This window comes from Toxorhynchites rutilus, chromosome 3, assembly GCF_029784135.1.
Source record: "Toxorhynchites rutilus septentrionalis strain SRP chromosome 3, ASM2978413v1, whole genome shotgun sequence".
Taxonomy (NCBI): domain Eukaryota; kingdom Metazoa; phylum Arthropoda; class Insecta; order Diptera; family Culicidae; genus Toxorhynchites; species Toxorhynchites rutilus.
The window spans coordinates 199,738,203-199,762,773 of record NC_073746.1 but is presented as its reverse complement, the minus strand read 5'-3'; the positions used below and the strand labels follow the sequence as shown (position 1 = coordinate 199,762,773).

At 40.7% G+C, this 24,571-nt stretch overlaps 1 protein-coding gene and 1 long non-coding RNA gene across 5 annotated transcripts; both read right to left on the bottom strand.

Moving 5' to 3' along the window:
• Positions 1-6,737: 6,737 nt before the first annotated feature.
• Positions 6,738-13,219, bottom strand: LOC129777098 (uncharacterized). Of its 3 annotated transcripts, none has more exons than XM_055783169.1 (6): positions 13,096-13,219; positions 8,440-8,570; positions 8,286-8,362; positions 7,816-8,229; positions 7,507-7,762; positions 6,738-7,444 (listed from the first exon to the last, which is right to left on the bottom strand). In XM_055783169.1, the coding sequence occupies exons 1-6, from the start codon at positions 13,098-13,100 to the stop codon at positions 7,341-7,343; spliced, it is 987 nt and encodes a 328-aa protein (XP_055639144.1). In that variant the 5' UTR covers positions 13,101-13,219; the 3' UTR covers positions 6,738-7,340. The 3 variants fall into 3 exon arrangements, with proteins under 3 accessions (XP_055639144.1, XP_055639143.1, XP_055639145.1); XM_055783168.1 differs by lacking the exon at positions 13,096-13,219 and adding an exon at positions 8,626-8,756; XM_055783170.1 differs by lacking the exon at positions 13,096-13,219 and adding an exon at positions 8,626-8,756 and having other exon boundaries at positions 7,816-8,051; positions 8,330-8,362.
• Positions 13,220-13,231: 12 nt separating this feature from the next.
• Positions 13,232-15,999, bottom strand: LOC129777099 (uncharacterized). Of its 2 annotated transcripts, XR_008743203.1 has the most exons (4): positions 15,889-15,999; positions 15,033-15,823; positions 13,454-14,978; positions 13,232-13,395 (listed from the first exon to the last, which is right to left on the bottom strand). It is a non-coding gene; the product is annotated as an uncharacterized LOC129777099 (long non-coding RNA). The 2 variants fall into 2 exon arrangements; XR_008743202.1 differs by having other exon boundaries at positions 13,454-15,823.
• Between the last annotated feature and the right edge of the window lie 8,572 nt (positions 16,000-24,571).

Sequence of the window (24,571 nt, the reverse complement as noted above, 5' to 3'; positions counted from 1 at the left end):
GAAATCCGGAGACTAGATCTAGTGTAGAGAAGTAAGTGGCTCTACCTAGTTTGTCCAAAATTTCAGTGATATCGGGAATAGGATATCTGTCTGAAATTGTCTATTCGTTAAGTTTCCGATAGTCTATGACTAATCGAAATTTCTTAACGCCTGATGGATCTGTTTTTTTAGGCACTATCCATACAGGAGATGTGTAAGGAGATATGGATTCTTGAATGATCCCATCTCTTAGCATTTTTTTATTTGTTTTTGTACCTCATCTTCAAAAACCTGTGGGTATTTGTATGACTTTGTGTGGATTGGAATATTATCCACGGTACGAATTTTATGTTTGATTTGATGAGTAAAAGTGAGCTTTTGGTCATCGAAATACAAAATTTCAGCATTTTCATCGATTATTTTTTGCAATGCTTTTTTTTTTCCTAGAGTAGTCAGTGATTCATCGGTTACTTCGAACCGAATCTTTGAATCGTTCGGCGGTTTTTCTGAGACCGCGAATTCTTCTCCCTTCGTACTCAGTTCAGTGAAGTTAGTCTCAATGGCAGTTTTCTCATGGTTCCTGACTGCCACATAAGCTTCATTATCGCAGCTATGGTACACCCCAGGAAGGATTGAGAATTTTCCGAATGCTTCCTCTTCGCTTACCACAAAGTCACCATTAGCTGCTGTTTTAATTTTCAAAAATTGGAACTCTTGTTCCGTTAGGTTAACTTTTTGTTCCTGTAGGAATTTCTTCTTTAGATTAAAGATTTTCCTTCCCACTTTCAATTGATTTCTGCATATGTCGAGCTGAGCTTTAAGATCTCTCAGTGTCTCATACCCAATCAGGCCGTCAAAAAAGTCGTGAAATTCGAAGACGTAATATTTCACCTTTTTCTTGATTTCGAAAAGATCTAGAGAAACTGATTTATTGATTTTATGGGTGCCGTTTATATTCTTTACCGTTATTTTGTTTTCGGTTTTAGCGTTTTCTAGATTAACATGACGCGGTGAGATGTAGTTTTTATTCGCGCCTGTGTCGACTAAAAATTTCATCTCTCCCTTCGTTGTGTTAACCGTTAGATATGGGATGAAGTTATTATTTATGGCGGTACGTTTGGCATATGTGCCAGCTGAAAATTCAATTCATCGCCTAAAGCTTCGTCGTCTTCAGAATCCATTAAATTCTCCAGTTCTTCCGGTGATTCTGTTTGTTCATAGTTTTCGGGTTCGTTTATTTCGTTGTTATTCACCTGCATTTTTGAAGTGTAGGTCCTCATGGATACGTCTTCGTCATTATTGTTTTTTTATGTTTTTCACTCTTCTAGAACCTGGCTTGAAATTTCCCGAGGGGGGGTTAGTATTTTGTTTGCTTACTCCTGGGGCGATGTTTCTTACATTCGTCTGTGTCGGTGGTGTAGGTCTAGTCTGTATTCTTTGTGATTGAATTTCGTTTAATTTTGTTCTATATGCTGCATTGGTGAACTGCATGGTTATGCTATATGCGCCCTCTAACGTTTCCGGTCGGCAGCTTCTTACGTGCATAGATACATTCTCATTAAGCCCATCTATGAATCGTGTAAGTGTTACTAAGCTTATTAAGCTGTTAATGGCCCTTGTTGAGTCTTTGTAATCATTCATAGTGGATGCTGTTGCTTTTATAGCTGTATCAATTGATTTAATTTTATTGTAGAACTCTGTCAGTGTTTTCTTCCCTTGTTTAATATAAAATAAGGATTGAATGTGCGAAGTTAAGTCGCGACGATCTCCGTATGAATTAAGGAGCGCGTCCTTGATTTCTGCCCATGTGTTTGGGTTACCTGAGGCGATTAAAATTTCTTTTGCCTCTCCTATTACTTTGGCTTTTACGGCCCTTATTAGCTGCGGATACATGGGTTTGTCCACGTACCGTTGGAATAAATCAAGCGTACTTTCTACGTCTTGTATCCATGCTTTAGTTTCTTTTTTATTGCCGCTGAAATTTGGCAATAATTTGATGGGATCCGGCGTCCTGAATTGCAGGATAGGATCCTCTGTTTTTTCTCTTAGATTTTGGATTTGACCAATCAGTAAATTTTGGTTATCCGTTAGAGTTTTTATGTGTTGCAATAAGTTATCAACTGTTATTTGCTGTGGGGGGCCTGTTTGGGGCATTTGAGCTGCTCTTGGTCCCTCTATGTCGTCCAGCTCTGGTGCTGGCATCAGCTCAGGCGAAATCATTAGTTCGCGCTGATCCATTGAGCGTTAAAAAAAATTAATGGGTAAGAACCTTTTAGTTTGTTCTCCCGAAAGTGTTATGAAATGGACTTTTACTGTCTGTCACAAATAGTATTCCCGGGGAACTTCCCGTTTTATATAACAACTCACTAAATGTTGTTTTGTGTTGAGATTCTTTTAGTACTCACGTTGACAGGATGATGATTCTTTCCATCTCCCGGAGTCTTAGTTATAGCGTTGGTTCCGTGGGCGGTCCTTCCTCGCTCCTGTGCTACACAAACCAGATGATGTCCGCTCACTGGTGGCTTTCCCGGTAGCTCAGTCGTTTGCAGTAAACTGTGCTCGGTCGGTTTCGATTTTATTTTTCTTAGGCACCTAGGAAACTCTTGGTTCACAGCAATCCTTATGTTCACTAATTTTGCTCACACTCAGCGCTTTCTTATTTTGCACTAAGTTTCAGGTCCCTCTGAAATCACATCTACTTCACTCCACTTCACAAGACTGCGCCAGTTACGGTTGTCGTGGGTCAAGCGTAACAAAAAAAATAATTTTATTTCTCTTTTATGAATCGATTACACGAAAGGTTAAACTAAGACTAAACTAGCGTGGCCCTGCAGACCTCTTTTATTAAATCTATTTTCATGGGTAAGCACATTCCGGCGTCGCGTCGTCCATGCTATCCATATCGCGTGTTGATGTGGTTTAATTATGCGCGTGGCACATCTGTTCTGCTACCGTCATCGATTTGCTTCGAGCTCGTTCAGCTCTAACCTGTTGCTTAGGTGGGTTGCATCGGGATTCGCCATAACGTATATATATATATATATATATATATATATATATATATATATATATATATATATATATATATATATATATATATATATATATATATATATATATATATATATATATATATATATATATATCGCCATAACGTATATATATATATATATATATATATATATATATATATATATATATATATATTAGTAATATGTAACCGATTACTCACGGTTGGCTCGAGGTTAGTATTACAAGTGTTTTCGTAATTGTGATGTTGCTTTTTTTTTATAGAGGTGAGGAACGCTCTACCAGCCTTACCTGGGAAGGGTTAACCCAGACGTCGAGTGGGGATCGCACAAAAACAAGCCCTCTACTCGTTGGCTCATTCCCTCTGGGACCACATCTAGGCGACTACTTCAGGGGACGGCTGTGCTCATGCACTTCTCGATTTTACGTTGATCATTCCCTTTTTCTCAATATTTTTTTCACCATTTCTTTCCACTACGCTTATGTCTATTTCACAGGCATCCATTTACCCGTCAAGACGTGAACCGATTAGGAAATGCCCTCCGCAATTGACGCGCAACCCGTCACAGCCATCCTCGCAGGATTTCTCTTCCCAGCGGAGCGCCGATTAGGTAGTGCCCTCCAACATGACGCGAACTCCGTCACAGCAACTCTCGTGGGGTACACACCGATTCGATGATGCTCTCCTAGGCGTTTGCTCAGTCGAAACGTTTACAGTGATCCTCCATCCAGGCCATGATCAGGCGTTGCCAGACAGGCACTTTGCTATTCTCAGCGGCAGTATCCGTTTATCTGTCGAGACGTGCACCGATTAGGAAGCGCCCTCCAACTTGATGCGCGCCCCGTCACAGTCACCCTCGCAGGATTTCTCTTCCCAGCGGAGCGCCGATTAGGTAGTGCCCTCCAACATGACGCGCACTCCGTCACAGCAGCTCTCGTGGGGTATACACCAGTTTGAAGACGCCCTCCTTGACACTCACTCCGTCGTTGTTGTCCAATCAGCATCCGTTTACCTGTCGAGACGTGAACCGATTAGGAAGCGCCCTCCACCTTGACGCGCGTCCCGTCACAGTCATCCTCGCAGGATTTCTCTTCCAATCGACGTGCCGATTAGGTAGTACCCTCTAACCTGACGCGCACTCCGTCACAGCTACTCTCGTGGGGTACCGTCCGTTGCAACAGCCGTCGCCGTTGTTCGCCTTGCAGTCAGGCGTTGTCAGCATGTTGATCGATTCTCCACTTCCGCTGCAGCTCCGACATTATGTGTGTGATTGCACTGCTCACGGTATTCCAGATCCTCTCGTCGCAACACATCTCCTCCACAACATTCCCGGTTGTGATGTTGTTGTCTCCAATGCTCTGTACGTGTGCCCGACACGGGATACTTCCTATTGGGATGCAGCTGAGCATTAATCAGCAACGCCAGGAATCCAGGATAGAATGATCACTAGCCGGCACAAACATCAGCTCGTGTAGAGTTGTCATGAGCGGTACAAAGATGGTGTTCGCATCGAATCCGGGTGTTGGAGAACTGCAGCCATGGATTGGGTAATTGGGTATTGGCGAAACATTGTGAAGAAGATTTAATCTCTCTATGAAATGTAATATAATTAAAAACAGGAAGTGGGTTATATCTATGGTATAACCGCAAGGGTGACGTAGGACTATCGTTGATTTAGAGATCATTTGTATGAAGTTGAATCTGAATTCATTCTGAATGAATGAATATTTGGAGAACTTCGAAAACGAGAGCGTTACGTTGGAGGCACAAGGTTTTATGCATCCAATATTGGATACGGAAATATCCTACTGATGGGGAAGAATAATCTTCAGAAGCTATCCTGTTGATTGCGATTGATTGAAAAATCACAAAACCTAATGTATTTGGTCACAGTGTTACATGGATAGAAAACATTAAAATAAACTCTTTCATATGAATGTAATTTTAAATTCCCAGAGGAACTGGCAGATTATTTTCAGTAACGATTAGATATTTCCACATTTTCCTCGATACTGGAAGCCCACCAGTGGTTAATGCTAACTCGATAACCATCTGTTAATAGCACTTGATTGAAACAGATTTGGTCACAGTGTTACATGGATAGAAAACATTCAAATAAACTCTTTCACATGAATGTATTTTTAAAATCCTAGAGGAACTGGCAGATTATTTTCCGGATCTTTCTCGATCCAAACGGAAAGAATTCCGTGCGTGTATGTGTGTGTGTGTAGCGGCTGCTTCGAGATCTTCCCGGGGAACCGTTTGTAGCATCACTCTCCTCCTGATGGATTCCCTTCTGGCCTAAGGTGCACAAACAGGCTCTTGGTGACACCGTTTATCCGCGCTTTCATGATAAATGAAGAGCTTCACCACAACAGCGACAACATGCTCCAATCGCTGTTCAATTAGAACTGAGTGAATTTCCGAGCGGCGCTCGCTTATATACCGATTGGTGATTTCAATAGCCTATTTTGAAAGCAAATTTAAGACTATTGAAACAAGTTTTTGGATCAGAAAGTAACAAGTATAGAACGCGTAGACATTTTATCTTTCGAATGAAGTGTTTATCATACCATTTCGTTCAGTTGTTTAGGAGCTATTAACACTCAAAATCTCGGTCTTCGGCGTAACGCTTTCGTTTTCGAAACTTTGATTTTACACCCCGGTATAGAAATGAAAGACGTAGTCCTACGTCAAAATAAATAAAATACATGCCAACCGAGCACATGGAGGCCGACATTATGACGAAGCTGTTGGACCGCTTCAAGCTAGACAGACATCGAACTGCCATCGGCGTCAGAGATCCAACCGAGACATCGAATTAGCATCGTTGAGGAGTGTCGAGGTACACAACCGTGTGACGCCGATGCAAATTCGATCCTGACCTGACCTAATACCCCTGTGATATACGCACACGTATACACACATACTCGTTGTTATCGCTACGATAATAAATAAAACTTTCCATTACATAGTTGTCACTTAGAGAATAACCACGTCTTTTTATCCTACACCGTTTTCACATTGTGATATCTAGATGGATCAGCAAGCTGCGGCTCTCATAGCTTGGAAGCCGGTAGGGATCACACCGAAGCAATAGTCAGAAAGCGTATATTATAAACCGTCGTTGCACTGATTCGAATCGCGTCGAATCATTTTGAAGGTACGGATTCTAGATGACGCTTTCGCAGTGCAGAATTTGTCGAACCAGGTAGCAACACACCGAATTGAGGCAGTAGACATCAGAGAAACTTCTAGAGACTCACAAGATGAAACCGATGTTTCTTGATCTATTTTTAGACTATGTTCATTCTGTTAAATGTATACCGGGAATTTGTGTTTTTTAAAAAAATGCTTATTTATCATCTAAATTTAGATCCCTTCTGATGCAATACAATTTCTTCAAACAACAATCTAGTCATCAAAACACTTCATAGCTGCATTCAGGAATTGCAGCGAATTCGTTTTTATGTCTTCGATAGAGTCAAAGCGGATCCCACGAAGCGGAGATTTGAGAAAATATGAAAAAGTCACACCCATGCCTCGTCACCAATAAATGTGTGTGGGATCAGAATTTGATTTGAATTTGAAAATTAAACTCTTTCCGGCGCTAGCCATATTGCGACTTTTCTCATGAGCAAAACATCAACCAAAATATTACGAACGGTCTCATGAGAGACATTCAATTCACGGGCTATCTCTCAAACTTAAATGACGATTTCTGAGCACAATTTCTCTTAATTTTGTCGATGTTTCCATCAGTTGAAGAGATGGTAGATTTAGAAGATTTAGCCATATCAATAATAGCCGGGCAAAAAAAATAACTCGCTCTCGTTAACAGATTGCGTTCAAAATTGACATTAACCAACGATTCGTAAACTTTATTAATGGTTAGATTGTTCATAAACATATGTCTCTGATACACCTTACTTCTAAGATCACCTAATTTAAGTATTACGGGAGATATCAACAAAATCTACAAATATTTGAAAAAAATAAAATAAAAATTAGGACGCGCCATGCGTTGTAAAGTTCTTTTATTGAGGGTTGGTTTATGAATCTAGGGTTAAGACCACTGACAGTAGTACCAACTTCAAACAAATTGAAAAATGTTCAGCGGGAAGATTTACAATTTCAAATTCCTGGTATGTTTTTGACAGAATGTACAATCTTTTGAGAAAAATGACATTTCGGACGGAAGCTGTAGTTCACATAAAGCGTAACTTCTATAAAGTTATTGTATTATGATTTATTCCTTTGTATCCATTATTTAGTCATCCTGTCGACTTTTGGCACTTCAAAAAATCCATACTCTGCGATCATATTAGTCCTATGCTATGCTATGTTTATTCGAATCTATGCTATGTATCGTTAACGATAGATCCTGTACCGTTAAATCTTCATTAGTCCGATTTCTAATAATTACTATCGTTTCTAGATGTGGTAATGAATCAAAAATGTAAATCCTAATAAAAAAATCCATTTTCATATTATACCTGTGTGGTTTTTGTTCATTGATACGTTATCCGCATGCTCGACAATCTCACCAATGGCTGCAAGTTGTTCGGCGTTGATGGAAGTGTTTTCAGTTGATTCAGAAATCGCATAATTAGCAGCTTGGATTCTGCTACCTCCCAATGAAACTATGCTATTTCGTTTGGATAAATAGTTGCTATTGTTTTCTCTTAACCAGTGTCTGTGTGAAGGAGGTGCCGTTTTAGGATGTGTTTCTTTAATGTTGGGCTTAGAATTCTAGAGAACATACTGTATTTAACTATTTGTCACCAGAATAAAACCAAATATACCTTTCGTCGAACACCAGTATATGGACGATGACTCCCAAAGAGTTTCGGACCATTCTCCAGCATGATCCGATGGAAGTTTATCCTATTCACAAGAAACTGTTTATTCGCTATTATCGTTTTTACTAGCCAATTAACGCCGAACTGAAGTCCATCGTACTCGTCAAATGTACTGCCCCAGTTGCCACATGCTTCTATCATACATGGATTCCGGTATTTATTGGCAAGTAATTCCACGCCTAAATATTCACAGATATCAATACAATCAACCGAACTGGGAAGATCTTGCTTATTTGCGATGATGAGGAATGGTTTGCCAATTAAAAAATCGTGCGCCATCAAATTTTTAAAAGTTTGGTGAGACTGATATATGTTATTAATGCTGGAAGCGTCGACTACAAAAACAATGCCATACATCTAAAACAAAACGGGTGTATTAGGATCTGATAAAATACTTAATTAAGAGCATGTACATCCAAAAAATAGTATTTCCAAACATCACGAAATTCTAACGCACCACCAACTTCAGTGAGTTGTACACTGATGCCACCTACCATTAAAAATAGAGTATACAATAACTATGCTGTTTAATGTGTGTACTTTCATATATTATAACAACATTCTTACCTATAGTTGTATCAAATACTCTGCATCCTTTCGTTTGGAGATATTCGTCTCGTTTTATATTACAGATTTTGTAAGCTATTTCTGTTTTCCCTGTATTTTCTAGTCCAACGATGAGAATTTTCAACACATCACTGGAATAAATCAACAGAGTTATATATTTATTAATGTTTAAAGTTAAAATGTTACTTTTTCGGTTGAACACGGGAAAAACATTTTTGCATATAATTGCCCATCTTTAATTTAACACAATTCTGAGGTTACATAGCTTCTGCACAATTGTATAATACTATGAATCACATTACATTTTACTCAGAAACTCGACAGTGTTATTCAACTACGTTTGTTTAGTTCAATGTTAGTAACGGTTGCTATCAACACGTGTTGCTAGGTAACCTAAACCGCCTAGCAAGAAAAATCAACATGTTACTCCAATTCAACTTCATCCCCAATTCGCGTTGACGGCATTGAGCGTCGTGTTCCGTTCACATGAAGCGAAAATGGCATCCGATTTTCAGGTGGAATAACACATAACAATTATGAATGAATATTAACTTTTCTGTATCAAATAAATATTCTGGTAATAACACTTTTTAAAAATTTAAAAAAGGGCTACCAATTGGCGATCTAACGTACAAATCTACACCTAGGCGGCGCTGCGGTGAAAGTGATGATGGTTTTAAATTTTGCCATGTGAGCTTATGGAAGGTTTGTAGTTCTTTCCATAAATTACAATGTTATAATCATAAAAGAATATTTGATTGCGATGAGTTTGTAAGAAATTTAATTCTGCGCAATTTTATATATAACATGTTATTCATTTACCTCTTTCAGTAGTGAAAACTATAAAAATGTTGACAATGGTTGAATTAAAGAAGGAAATTCGAGAGCACAATCAAACACAAGTAGAAAAATGCACGATTCCTGCATGTGAGAACTACCTTGGAAAGCCCGGAAGTAAAATATACGTGAATTGTTTTTGAGTTTTAGGTTACATTAGCATCATTTTCTTAGTTCAAAAACAAAATCCAGATGTCTCACCGATCGTTTACGTTTTGCGTTAGATCGCCAATCTGGTTATTTGTTTCACGACACGGTAGATCGGGAGTGCACTTCCGATTTCGCGAATAAACTTAATTTTATTTACTTATTTATTCACACCGTCTCCGATTGTATAATTGACAGACTGAATTGTACAGACTGTGTAATTGATATTCATTAAGTTATCTCCTAATTATATGAATGAATTCATTTTTGAACAATGTCAGATCAAAATCATCCCAACTTCATTGAACGCACGAAGACACGAATCGAAAGGACTATTTTGACCATAGTTAGTTCTGTGGGAAGGAATAGCTAATAACGGTCTGGGAGGAACGTAAAACGGAATTCGTTCGAGCGGAGCAGGACAACCAATATTGCCCTGCAATGAATCGAATACAAAAAATATTCGCTGATTTATACGTCTGGTAGACAGATTTTCTAAATTTATAAGCTGACAACGAGCTAAACAATGGGGTAGATTCACTGGATCCCTCCATGGTAGCTCTCGCCAAGGCAAATCTGATGATTTTTTTCTGTACTCTTCCAATCGCGAGGATTTGCGTTAGCTGATAGGGACAGCAGATCGGAGCAGCATATTCCAGAATACTACGTACTAACGAACAGTACAACGTTTTGAGAGCGTAAATGTCAGTGAAATTAGCGGCATGTCGGCGGATGAATACTAACACAGAAAATGCTTTTGCGGTTATTGCACCTATGTGCTCGTTGAAACTAAGCTTGGAATCGAATATTACACCCAGATCACACATTTTTTGTGCTCGTTGAACAGGATCAAGCCCCAGCGTGTAACGGCAAATGAGTGGTTTTGTGCCGCGAGTGAAGGTTATAACTTTGCATTTTTACTATTCACCCGCATACCATCATTGTCACACCATATCAACACCACATTCAAATCTTCCTGTAAAACTGCGGAGTCCATGGTAGATGAGAAGAATGAAACAGTTTCAAATCATCTGCGAACGAGAGATTAGACTATGACAACAGGATTCCCAGGTCGTTCACAAAAATGTTGAAAATCAGCGGGCCGAAATCACTGCCTTGAGGTACGCCGGATGAAATCCACAATGATCGAGAGTAGGCAGAATTAACCATTATAGTAGCGGTACGATCCCTCTGGTACGAGAAGATCCACTCCGTGATCCACCCCGGGAAATCCATGCGCTTCATCTTGTCAACAACGAGAATGTGTGGTATACACCCTTATTCTCATTTACTGATACGTCGTCACAGAAAAAGCCATTCTAATTTACGGCCGTATTTCTGTGTACTAGATTCATTTTGGTAAACTGTTTTATCGAAATCGATGAAAGATGTTTTTTTATTTTTTCACTTCTGTTTTCTTTTCATTTGAGATTCCTACATTGTGTACAGTTTTTATCGGGAAAAAACGGAAATTCCCGGTTTTCTGAGTGATCCGCATTTTACTGTGCGAATGTCGATTATTGCCAAATTATTCAGGTTACTCCATAACAGCACGATTGATCCAATGTGATCACAAATCGATGGTATGTGAATGGAATCCGCCGGATGATAAGTGAATTAGTGTAGACGCGTGAAATTCATGTCAGTTTGCATGTGTAACTGCATGCGACGTTTATTATATCGAAATTGAAGCAGGCAAGTCGGAGCACAAGAGGTATGACACGGTCAATTGCACATGTTCACAATAATAACATTCTTTTCCCTCAGCACTGTCACATTTACCCTTGAACGAAAGCTCCAGCCGTTCGGAACCATTTGGCAGCGGTTTTCTCGAATGTCAACCTGAAGAAAGCAAATCATATATGCTCACTTAATGCCGGAGCGTATCAGGACAGTTTGGCTCTTGCAACCGAATATTCAGTTATTCTTGGTACAATTAATGCAATTCAAAAGCTGCACATTCGAACGGTACAAATGGGACCAGGAAGCTTCTCAATAGTTTGGTGATATAACGATGCGAATTGGTCTGACTCCTTCGAGACAGAGCGCGTCAACTCAGACGACAAATGTAACTTACTCGAGCAACATGACACTGCTTAAGCCAGGAGCCAGCAGTGCCGAGTTTGGTCAAGAAGTGGAAATTGCACGCCAATTCATACAAACGGAGTATACTATGTCACTGAATTCGGAGAAGTTGGGTAACGACTCGAATGTATCGTCGGCACAGCACTGGTGAATCAAGCGGAACCGGAACCGTGAGAGACAGGAGTTTCAATGGGATGTGAAGCAGGAGGGCATATCGAAGTGTGTTGAAAGCGGTGAAATGAGTGGCTAATCGCGCTCGATTTGATAGAATGCTGGAGTCTTTAAACGGTTTTATTTAGCTGTGACATATTTGTATGTTTGTATGTAACATGTTTGTCTAAGGCGCTGTACCACATTAATTGAAATTTGACCCCTTTCCTGTTGACCGGTTGATCTGAAATTTGGAACACACCTTTATCTCTGCAGTCATTATAAAATTGCGTATTTCATTATCTTGAAAATCCAAGATGGCAACCGCTACAAAATGGCGAATTACAGAAAATTCTCAAAGCCCCATCAATATGGGTATCAAATGAAGGACTTGACACAGTTATTCATGAGGAGTGCAAAGCCCAATTATCTCACAATACCAGACGGTAAATTCCTATTACGAAATGCTTGCCATGAAGTATGTGTTCGTTGCCGACTGAACAATAACCCCTGAAACATTTGCACCGCACGACATTTGCACGACAAATTTTGATTTTTTCGTATTTCAATCTGAACGTTTGAGTGTTTGCTGAGTGTTGAGGTTTTATTTTAACCTTTTTTGATTTTTTTCTGTAATTTTGTACACGAAAAGTTGATCATTCTGGGATCTGTGCTCCGTGATATTCGAATAATGGACACCCCTTGGTGTAGTCCTGGTCTCTCCGGTTATGTCCCCGACATTACCCACCCTTTTTTTAACAGGCAACTTCATTTTGGTGGGTGATTTGATGCGATCTTTCACGCTAGGTAATTTTGAGGAGATCGCTCGCGACTATTAACCAAATTGGATGACAGCAGTAGAAATATTAGATGACAATGCCTTCCTCGGGCAGATAACAGAACAATCTATTTGTTTGCCTAAAAGATGGGTAGGTAGGGTTTCCGTAGCTCTGTTTATCATACGAACAATTTTTGTATTTATTTGAAGGTCCGCAACATCGGACGGCGAACGATAGCAAATGCCAGAAGTTGCTCAATTCCATCTCGGTAATATGATGAATTTATTCCGCCACGGTTCGCTTGTGATGCAATACATTGGCGAGCGTACGACATCGACAACGTGCTGTTTGTTATTTTGATCAGCTATCGGTCTGGTCACACAAATACTACCTGATTATTAATTGTGAATTTCTTCGAAAGTTACAAGAAAGTTTGACTGACACAATCAAATCTGTTGGCAAGATTGATTATTCGTTTAGGCATAGTTATCATACCGAAATGAAAACGGAACGTTGCGGGGGATGTATTGATGGAGACCTTGTAGAAGGTTTTTTAGGCAGATCGTGCTAAACTCATGAATTTCAGCATTCCTCGCGAAAAATTATTTCATGTTTGTTGGATAATAAAGAAAGCCCAGTGAATGTACAAAGTTCGTACCACATCTCGTTATTTTGATTCGAATAGTCATGCACGGCGTATTTCTCAAAACTATTTAAGAGTTTTATCGAAACTTTATTATGTTTTGAATAAGAAACATGGAATATTCAGATGTAACGCGGGATGCGTAGGGGGATGTTAGTGTTGGAGCTGTAATTGGAGTATTGAAAGATGTTATGAGATACAATTTGAATGAAATATAGTGGTATACTATAAGGTTGGATATTTTCTAGCGTTCACATATTTCCATCGGACTTGACACTACCAAGTGTCAAATCACCTTCTGGAGAAATGTCGGCCCTGCGAATGAACGAATAGGTTAGTTGACTTCGAACTCTTCCGAATGCGATCATATTACTTATTCGACTGCTTCTTTCGCTCGTGCTGATCCTGCAGCGGGGTGCCTGCTCCCCAAGCGAACCTATTATGGCTCCACCACCGTGGCTTTCATCACTGAGCAGACCTAACAGACAAAAGAACCACATTAGAACGACCAGCTGTAGCTCTTGCTGCTGTTGGTACAACTGAAGCTGGTGGTGGTTTCACACTGAAGCCTGTATGCATTGGAATGGGCGACCATTTGAGCGAATAGGGGCCATTACTATCGTGCGGATCCTTCTGGGACCAACGCTTACAATCGAAACTTCTATCGCGTGTGCTGTATCCAGAATCGAAATGACCTCGTTTGTTCCGGGTACCATCCAACAGCCTTCCGGAGGAATTTTTCGACGAGAGCGCCGACCTCCGTAGAAGTAGTAGTCTAAAAGTAGTCTCGATGGGCACGCTACATCGAGACTACTTTTCGATTTTCCTCTTTGGCTGCCGCTGTTTCTAGATACTTGAACACGAAACTCGAGCAAAGCTAGGGGTAAAAGTTTCACATGAGAATAATTGAGACAGTTTTTAGGCAATATATGAGATGCTAATGTTTGCTGGTGGTGAGGTTCAACAACGGCTTTTCCAGAAATTATTTAGCGATTGCAGTCTAAAAAAATAACAAAGCGAAAAGAATGAACATTCGTTCCCATAATTTAAAATCGTCTTATATTAATAAACTTAATGGAAGAACCTAACGACAAATCAATCGATGCAATTTTGCAAAACATAAATCAGGCAGTGAAAATTTGTATCAAAATTTCGCTTGCCTAAATGATGAAACGAAGCACGTTATTATAAAAAGTAATAAAAGAAAAAGAACAACCACAACATATGAAATATGATCATGAGGAACGGTAATATATAGTACAAAACAACATTAAATTTGAATATTGCAAGAGATAACCATTTCTGCACTGCATTGTAAGAATCCAGTTCTCTCGTAACATGTAAGAATTGATCTGTAGAATTCGATGCTTCCTAAGAAGTTCTAACGCTCATGGGTCTACCTCGTTTCTGTTGGCACAATTTTTGCGTGACGGAGGGTAGTGGCTCCTGCAGTCGGCTTTGCGGAGAAATATGTATCATTAGGATATTTGTCACCAGCCGGTTAGCAGTTTTTTTTTATTATCCCATTTATTTATTTAAGGCTCATTAGCATTTTAGCTGTAACAGAGCCGAATTTTAATCGTGTACATGTCACATGGTTATCATATCTATAATTAGCACATTACACAGTTGCCATTCGCCAGTATTCCTTCTATACCATTACATATGGTACATTCACACAGTAGCCATTTAGGCGTAAGGGTATTCTTTCTGTTCTTCTATTATCCAGTTGGACCACCGGACAGCGGAGACAGTTGATTGATCATTGTTGAGTTATTTATAGAACAGTAACCCGATGTGTCTGGCAGAGCAGAGCAGTTGTATGGATGATGAATCGATCTTATTTCGACCGTGGATCGATCTCCATCGCTGATGATTGTTGCGTGGACGTAGCTATTCTGTAACAACACAAAAATGGTCAATGAGTTTTGAACTCACGATCGATCGCTTACTAAGCGAACGCGCAACCAATGTGGCTACGGAGACCCCCTGGTTAGCAGTTTGACTATGAACCAAAAGACTTCGCTGCATGTTTGGACAAATTTATGGTACGAATTGCTGCACAGTTGCATTTGGTTCGCCGTTGTTAATCACAGCGGCAGCGGCAGAAATTCGACCGTTTTTATCACAAAACGCCTTGCGTTTTGGGTATGGAACTGCAGCTCACGTTGGAATGGATAGCGCGGCTATTGGGTTGATTGTTGCTGTTGTTGCATTTGTGGTGGATCAGTTGCATTCTCAACGTTGTTTTTCGTTGTTTATGTTGGTTTTTACTGAGAATTTGCATTAGAATTTATTGCTGAGCAATCATGTTACTGTTGACTTTATTTTGTGCTAGCATGTCAACTAATCGATTGATGAGGCGTTGATTGAAACATCTCCATTGAATCCACAAAGTTCGATTGTGTCCAGGCGAAAGGTAAATCCTGCCGACACTAATTCAGGCTCTTCCTGCTGTATCTTGGTGTCGTTGTTCATCTGCACTTATGTAGTTTTTCACGGTAGCATTTTGGTTTAGGTTGCTGAACTCGTAATTGCGACGGAACCTTGCTGCGAAATTTGACACAAAAGGGTCATCTATTGCTACCGGACGGCAGTTGCAGAGCAGGGATTTTCTCAATGCCAACAGCTGAATAGTCGTATAGCAAATAGGGCGGACACACGGGTTGCATGCCCGATAGTATGATAGCCGGCAATCTGCAATGTAGAATAGCCGAATCTTGTTCCTCTAGCGGAAGTTTATCTGCATTCAACAATTTCGAATTATTCAGAGTCCAAATCGTCTGGACTTGTTTCATGAAATCTCACCTGCTTGATATCTCGTTTTTATTAAACTGTACAAATCAAGACTACAAGAATAAACTCCAACGTTCAGATAACTCTGTATCATAAATTGAACACGTTCGATACGTAAACACCTCCTGATTGTCAACGATGTCGATAATGTAGTACACCAATAACTTGATCTAGTACGACTGTAAATTGAAAATACGACGAATGGCTCATACGAAAACAAGGATGGGATTTGCGTACGTTTCCTATTCGTTCGAAAACTATAATAAGGGTGATAACCGTCTCCGAGGGCACATAATAAATAAGGGATACATTCGAAGCAAACCTTCAAAATAGAAAGAGGAATAATTTTTAAAATGATAAAAAAAAATAAATCAATTTTACCGGAATGTTTCTCACAATTATCACCCTTATTCTCATTTACGGCCGTATCCGTATATTCATTCGTCGGATACGATACGTCGTCAAAGAAAAAGCTATTCTTGTTTACGGCCGTATTTCTGTGTACTAGTTTTATTTGGGTAATCTGTTTTATCGATGACAGATGTTTTTCATGTTTACACTTCTGTTCTGTTTTGATTTGAGATTCGCAGTCTTCATGTTTTAAAGCGAATCATAAGGTGTTTTTTTGAAGTAGCGCACATGTACAATGGTGAATTCTTGTACGAAGCACAGCACCCGCAACTTTTTGTGCTATTCACTAGGTTCTGAACGGACGACACATCTAAACTCACGAAATAAATTTGAAGGATAAGAAACTTTCTTCAAATCGCGGAAACAGGATAACGTTGAGATAGAAGCAACGATGTTGATCCCGGCGCCAACTCCACTTGGAGGAGCATTTGTTATTGGACAAGAATCGGTAGTTTACCACTATGACGATTGAAGCAGGCAAGTTGGTGCACAAGAGGTAAGATACGGCCAATTGCAGCATGTTTAAACACCTCTCCCTTGGAGGAAAACTCCAGCCGTTAGGAACTGGTTGCAGTAGCAATCTCTGCTTGTATATTTCGCATGCCTAATCTTGAATTTGTTCACACAGAGAAACTCGGAAGAGGTATAATTGTGAGAAACATTCCGGTAAAATTGATTTATTTTTTTATCATTTTAGAAATTGTTCCTCGTTCTAAGCAAGCCATCAATGCTTCGAAGGTACCCCTAATTTATTGTGTGTCCTCGGAGACGGTTATATCTTTTACTTTGTCATGGAGAAAAATACAGACCAACAGACCAAGAAAAGTACGCTTGGAACCCAGCCGCCAATTCTGAAAACGTACCGGTATTTACCTGTTCGGCTCGCCCAACCGTTATTTACAGCTCTAACCTAAAGCTTTGTTTTCTTAAAGGAAGTAAATCTTATGTGCTCACTTAATGCCGAAGTGTATCAGGACAGTTTGGTTCATGCAATCAAAAATTCGGTTATTCTTGGTACAATTGATGAGATTCACACACATTCGAACAGTAATAAAGGGTGAGTTGCCACGCCGTATCGCGTACCAGGAAGTTTCTCAAACATTTAATGTTTTTTTATCCCATTTATTTATTTCTTATGCTCATTAGCATTTTATCTGTAACAGAACCGGGTTTTTATCGTGTACATGTACATATGTTTATGTTTCTATAAATTGTAAATTACACAGTAGTAGTAGTAGCCATTTAGGCGTTAGGTTTTTCTGTTCCATAACATTATGGTAAATTACACTGTAGTAGCCATTTAGGCGTAAGGGTATTCTATCTGTTCTTCCATTGTTCAGCAGACCAGACAGCGGAGACAGTTGATATTGATCATTGTTGGGTTATTTATAGAACAGCAGCCCGATGTTTCTTGCAGAGCAGTTGTATGGATGAATCGATCTTATTTCGACCGTGGATCGTTCTCCATCGCTGATGATGGTTGCGTGGACGTAGTTATTCTATAACAACACAAAGATGGTCAATTGAGGGCCCTGAGTTTGAACTCACGATCGATCGCTTAGTAAGCGAACGCGAAACCAAGTGGCTACGAAGACCCCCAAACATTCGATTTTTTTTTTATCCAAAATATATATTTTTATTAAGGCTCATATGGTGTCAGCCTAACGTGGCCGGGAGTTCAATATTTCGACAATGTTTGCTTACAACTATGTTAGTAATATGTAACCGATTACTCGCGGTCGACTCGAGGTTAGTATTACAAGTGTTTAATTATTTATTTATTTATTTAAATCTGATTCATCTGACATCTGTGGTCTTAATGAATAAATATATAATAATATAGTACAATTATTTATACAATCGACGAACTAGTTAATCTGTTTTTAAAGCGGCTGGATGTCTCGCCGAAATCAAATAGATCCTCCACCAATGTGAAAGTTCGAATCATCGACGACAACGGTTCGTTGTATCCGAATAAAGTACGATGAAATCTGTTCTGTAGCAAAGATCGCTGTCGGAGAGGTCGTTGAGCAGCACGAAGGTCCAGTAATGAAAGTAGCCGAGGAGAATCAACTTCCCCATTGAACAGCTTTGATACGAAAATTGCCTGTTGTATTCTGCGTCTTCTCTCAAGAGTGTCCAGGCTTAAAAGTCTGCATCGATCCGGGTAAGCAGGAAGATTCAATGGATCGCGCCAAGGTAGATGACGCAAGGCCAACCGGATGAATCTTCGCTGTACACGCTCAATCCTCAAATTCCAGAAAATCACATTTGGAGTCCAAACAACGGCTGCAGTTTCGAGAATTGGTCGTACTAAAGCGCAATATAAGGACTTCAAGCAGTATGGGTCAGTGAAATCCTTCGCAATCTTCGAAATAAATCCGAGCTGTCGGTTTGCCTTAGCAATGATTGAGGTGTAATGAGCGTTGAAGTTCAATTTCTGATCCAGCACTACTCCGAGGTCAGTAACTTTTTCAACTCTTTCAAGCAAAGCACCGTCGATGCAGTAATCAAACTGTAACGGACTTTTGGAACGATGGAACGTCATGACGGAGCACTTCGGTACGCTGATAATCAGTTTGTTTAGATGGCACTAGTCAACAAACACATTCAGCAAATGTTGCAAGCGTTGGCAGTCTTCAGCTGAACGGATCATGCAGAATATTTTCAAATCATCCGCATAAATTAATTTGCAGTTCAACCCTAATTTCGCAGCAATGTCATTAAAAAATAATATGAACAACAAAGGGCCTAAGTTGCTTCCTTGAGGGACTCCAGAAGAATTGCAGAAGCACGAGGAAACGCAGCCATGAATTTTAACGCGCAGTTTTCTTTCCGTCAGGTATGATCTCATCCACGACACGAGTTTTGCAGACGTGATAGTTTAGCCAATAGTATGTTGTGGTCGATCCTATCGAAAGCCGCCTTCAGATCGGTATAGATGACATCGACTTGAGCCTTGCCCTCCATAGCAGTAATGCAGGTGTTGGTGAAGTTCAACAGATTCGTGGTGACCGACCTGCCGGGCATGAAGCCGTGCTGATCGGTAGAGATGTAACGCTTGGATTGAGTAAGAATAACTTCACTGACGATGATCTCAAATAGCTTGGACGCAGCCGACAAACTTGTTATTCCACGATAGTTCCTGACGTTTCGTTTATCACCATTTTTGAAGACAGGAAACATGAAAGACTCCTTCCAAATTTCAGGAAATACTCCATCATTGAGTGATCGGGTAAAGATGACAGAAAGTGGCTCGGCTAGATCAGAAGCGCAGCGGCAGAACAATACCGATGGTATGCCGTCAGGACCCGGCGAAAGCGAACTTTTCAATTTTTTTGCAGCGGAGATCACCATGGCAGGAGTGACCACGAACGTCGTCAAACTTATGACGTCCGAAGGAACACCTATGGAGGCAAACTTAACTTGAGCTTCACTGGCTGGTATATGGTCAAACACGGATGTAAAGAACTTGGCGAAAAGCTCACAGCATTCAGTATGAGTATTCGCTTCGACGTCGTTATAGAGCACGTTGCTTGGGAGAGTTGAGTTTTTCCTCTTACTGTTGACGAATTTCCAAAAGTTTCTCGGATTTTGTCGCAGATTGGTTTGCATTCTGAAGACGTGGGCCTTGTACAAAGTTGAATTCAGCTTACGATACGCATTACTTGCATGTTGAAACCTGAGTTTGCTGTCAGATGATTGTAGAACACGATACACTCGCACACTCGCACACCGATTGTTTATGTTTTTTTCGTCCCAGTAATCATTCGCTAATTAAGACTGTTTTCCGTGTGTACATCCCACCTGATCGTAGTCGCGACGTGGAGTTGATAGATGAACATGTGGCCTCTGTTCGTGATCTTTGTGACAATGCTACATGTGTAGATCAGGTGCTGCTTTGTGGTGATTACAACCAACCTCGCCTACAGTGGTTGCAGAGTGCTGGCGGCGAAGTTTTACCAGCAGGAGCTTCGACGGTATCTGCGTCGAGTGCTGCTCTGATCGATGGAATGGACTTTTTGAATTTAAGTCAAGTCAATTCTTGTTCTCGTAATTGGGATGTTGCTGTCTCCAATGCTCTGGACGTGTACCCGACACGGGATACTTCCTATTGGGACGCAGCTGACCATTAATCAGCAACGCCCCCCTAGTATGTACCCCATATCTAGCGTGGTGCGTCTTCTCGACTCGAGGAATCCAGGATAGAATGGTCAGCGGTACAACCTTTGGCTCTTGTTGAATCATCAGTGGACTGCACAACCTTTGGCCCGTGTATCTGTAAAGAGTGTGTGTATGTATTGCCGCGACTAAGTAAAAGTTTATAGATCGGATAGGAGGGATATGGAACAGGGACACAACGAAGGAAACATCATTAAACGTTGACATCGGCGTTTCTGAGGAACAGGTATAGATGAAGCAGAAGATCAGGATCACGGCTACCTAAGATATCCCGGACGGAAATATCCGATTGTCTGCCTTTTGCTCTCAGTGCTATAGAGAGCTGAGAGCGAGCAGCATGGAACCGGATACACGACCAGACAATATGCTCGATGTCGTGGTAGCCATCGTCACAATCACAAAGATTGTTTGCTGCGAGCCCAATGCGATAGAGATGCGCGTTTAGGTTGTAGTGATTGGACATGAGCCGAGATATCACGCGAATAAAATCACGACCTACATTCAATCCCTTAAACCAAGCACTCGTCGAAACCTTAGGGATAATTGTGTGTAACCAACGACCGAACTCATCTTCACTCCACATGCGCTGCCAACTAATGAGTGTGTGCTGACGAGGAATCTGAAAAAAAAAACATAGGCGATTTGCCTTTCAAAAAGTGTGCCTTCTGAAGCGCCCACCTTAGCTAGCGAGTCCGCTTTCTCATTCCCCGGAATCGAGCAATGAGAGGGAACCCATGCTAAGGTAATCTTGAATAATTTTTCGACCAAAACACTCAATAGATGTCTTATTCTTTTTAGGAAATAAGATGAGCGTTTATCAACTTTCATTGAGCGGATTGCCTCTATTGAGCTGAGACTGTCTGAAAAAGTAAAATAATGGTCGATGGGCAGTGTTTCAATGATCCCTAGAGCATAGTATATCGCACCCATTTCTGCGACATACACGGAACAAGGATCTTTGAGTTTGAAAGAGGCACTGGAATTTTCATTGAAGATGCCGAAACCAGTGGACCCGTTTATGAATGAACCGTCAGTAAAGAACATTTTATCAGATCTAACTTTCCCATATTTTTCCGAAAATATCGACGGAATAACATTGGAGCGTAGATGATCTGGTATTCCATGGATTTTTTTGTCCATAGACAGATCAAAAATGACAGAGGAATTGCAAAAGTATGGGAAGCAAACTTGGTTGGAAATGCCTGGTGAAGGGTGCACGTCGTGGGTAAGGTACTCATGGTATAAAGACATAAAACTTGACTGAGGAGTCAGTTATAGTAGATTTTCGAAGTTATCAATCACCAATGGATTCATGATCTTGCAACGGATGAGAAGTCTGTAGGATAATTCTGTGAACCGAAGAGTAAGCGGGGGTACTCCTGCCAAAACTTCGAGACTCATCGTATGTGTCGAATGCAAACACCCCATGGCTATACGCAAGCAACGATATTGTATCCTCTCCAGCTTGAGAATATGAATCCTGGCAGCTGATCGGAAGCAAAAACTGCCATATTCTAACACTGATAATATCGTTGTTTTGTACAACTGAATGAGGTCTCCTGGATGGGCACCCCACCATGTTCCGGTTATTGTTTGGAGAAAATTGATTCTTTGCTGGCATTTCTGTTTCAAATACGCAATGTGTCTCCCCCAGGTACATTTAGAATCAAAATATACACCCAGGTATTTGAAAAACATAGGGTGTTGGATCGTTTTGCCGGATAGGTAAAGCTGGAATTGGGCGGGTTCGTGCTTCCTAGAAAAAACGACCATTTCAGTTTTCTCCGTAGAGAATTCAATACCCAGCTTGAGGGCCCACGTGAACAGATTGTTCAGGGTATCTTGCAACGACTTTTGCAGAACGAGGGAATTAGTACCCGTGATGGAAATAACTCCATCATCTGCAAGTTGTCTCAGCGTGCAGTCTCTAGTTAGACAATCATCCATATCATTGACGTAAAAACTGTACAAGAGGGGGCTTAGGCAGGAGCCTTGTAGTAGGCCCATAAAACTGTAACGAGAAGATTTCGAGCTGCCATGAGAGAAAATCATGTGCTTTTCTGAGAGTAAATTGTACAGGAAATTATTCAGAATTGGTGAAAGTCCACAATGTGCTCCCTTGGCCGAGTGGTTAGCGTCATAACTAACATGCCGGGTGTTCGGGTTCGATTCCCGTTCTGGTCGGGGGAATTTTTCGTCAAAGAAATTTCCTCCGACTTGCACTGTGATCACGCGTATTCTAGAGCTTGCCACTCAGAATGCATTTAAGGCGTGTTATTTGGCATAGAAATCTCAACTAAGTACTAATAAAAATGACGCAAGTAATACTACGTTGAGACGGCGAAGTTCCTCTAGGAACGTTAGTGCCATTGAAGAAGAAGAAGAAGAAGAAAGTCCACGATTATGAAGCCTTCTCTGAGAGAATTTCCATGGAAACTGAATCAAATGCCCCTTTGATATCGAGAAAAACGGAAGCCATTTGTTCTTTGCGAGCAAATGCGATTTGGATTTCAGAAGATAGCAGCGCGAGACAATCATTTGTCCCTTTACCTCGGCGGAAGCCAAACTGCGTATTTGACAGCAAATTGTTCGTTTCGAACCACTTGTCCAAACGAAGTAGAATCATTTTCTCTAACAATTTACGAATACAGGATAACATTGCAATCGGCCTATACGAGTTGTGATCGCAAGCCGGCTTGTTGGGTTTCCGTATGGCTATCACTCTCACTTGTCTCCAGTCATGCGGGACAATATTCAGCTCCAGAAACTTGTTGAACAAGTTCAGCAAACGCTGTTTTGCCAAGTCGGGAAGATTCTTCAACAAGTTGAATTTAATCTTGTCCGACCCCGGAGCTGAATTGTTTCATGAGAGGAGGGCAATTGAGAAAATAAATTGAGCGTTAATAGCTCCTAAACAACTGAACGAAATGGTATGATAAACACTTCATTCGAAAGATAAAATGTCTACGCGTTCTATACTTGTTACTTTTTGATCCAAAAACTTGTTTCAATAGTCTTAAAATTGCTTTCAAAACAGGCTATTGAAATCACCAATCGGTATATAAGCGAGCGCCGCTCGGAAATCCACTCAGTTCTAATTGAACAGCGATTGGAGCATGTTGTCGCTGTTGTGGTGAAGCTCTTCGTTTATCATGAAAGCGCGGATGAACGGTGTCACCAAGAGCCTGTTTGTGCACCCTAAGCCAGAAGGGAATCCATCAGGAGGAGAGTGATGCCACAAACGGCTCCCCGGGAAGACATCGCTACACACACATACACGCGCGGAATTCTTTCCGTTTAGATGCCATTCAGCATCGAGAAAGTTCCGGAAAGATCTAATCATTTCTGGAAAATAATCTGCCAGTTCCTCTGGGAATTTAAAAATACATTCATGTGAAAGAGTTTATTTGAATGTTTTCTATCCATGTAACACTGTGACCAAATACATTTGGTTTGTGATTTTTCAATCAATCGCAATTAACAGGATAGCTTCTGAAGATTATTTTTCCCCATCAGTAGGATATTTCCGTATCCAATATTGTATGCGCCCGCAATCGATTATTGCTCAGTCGCCGAAAGTTCCTAGCTCAGAGAGTTCATTCCCCTCTAGTTTGCCTTCCAAATTGCCATCGTGAACCACACCTTCTCTCGATTCAATCACACACAAAAAGCATACTTAAGCGATATTCTGGTGGTGAGACACATTCTTTCTTTGTGTGGACACCGACTGGACAACATCGTTGCTGGACGAGCTGGACGGCGAGGGATCGAGTGCCTTTCTCAAGGCAAGAGGGCGGAGGTGGTAGCGCTGGAGTAGAGTAATAGAGTAGAGTAGAGTTTTCAAAGGGCCTTTCTCAAGGCTAGAGACGAATGAACTGCAAAAGTTTAAAGTCTCTATAATACAAGACCTTCCTTTTTCTGAGACACATTCATTTTTCGTGAGGACATCGACAAGACAACATCGTTGCCTAACGTGCTGGAGGAGGTGGACGGCGAAGGATCGACACATACACGCGCAGAATTGTTTCCGTTTGGATGCCATTCAGCATCGAGAAAGTTCCAGAAAGATCTAATCATTGCCTGAAAATAATCTGCCAGTTCC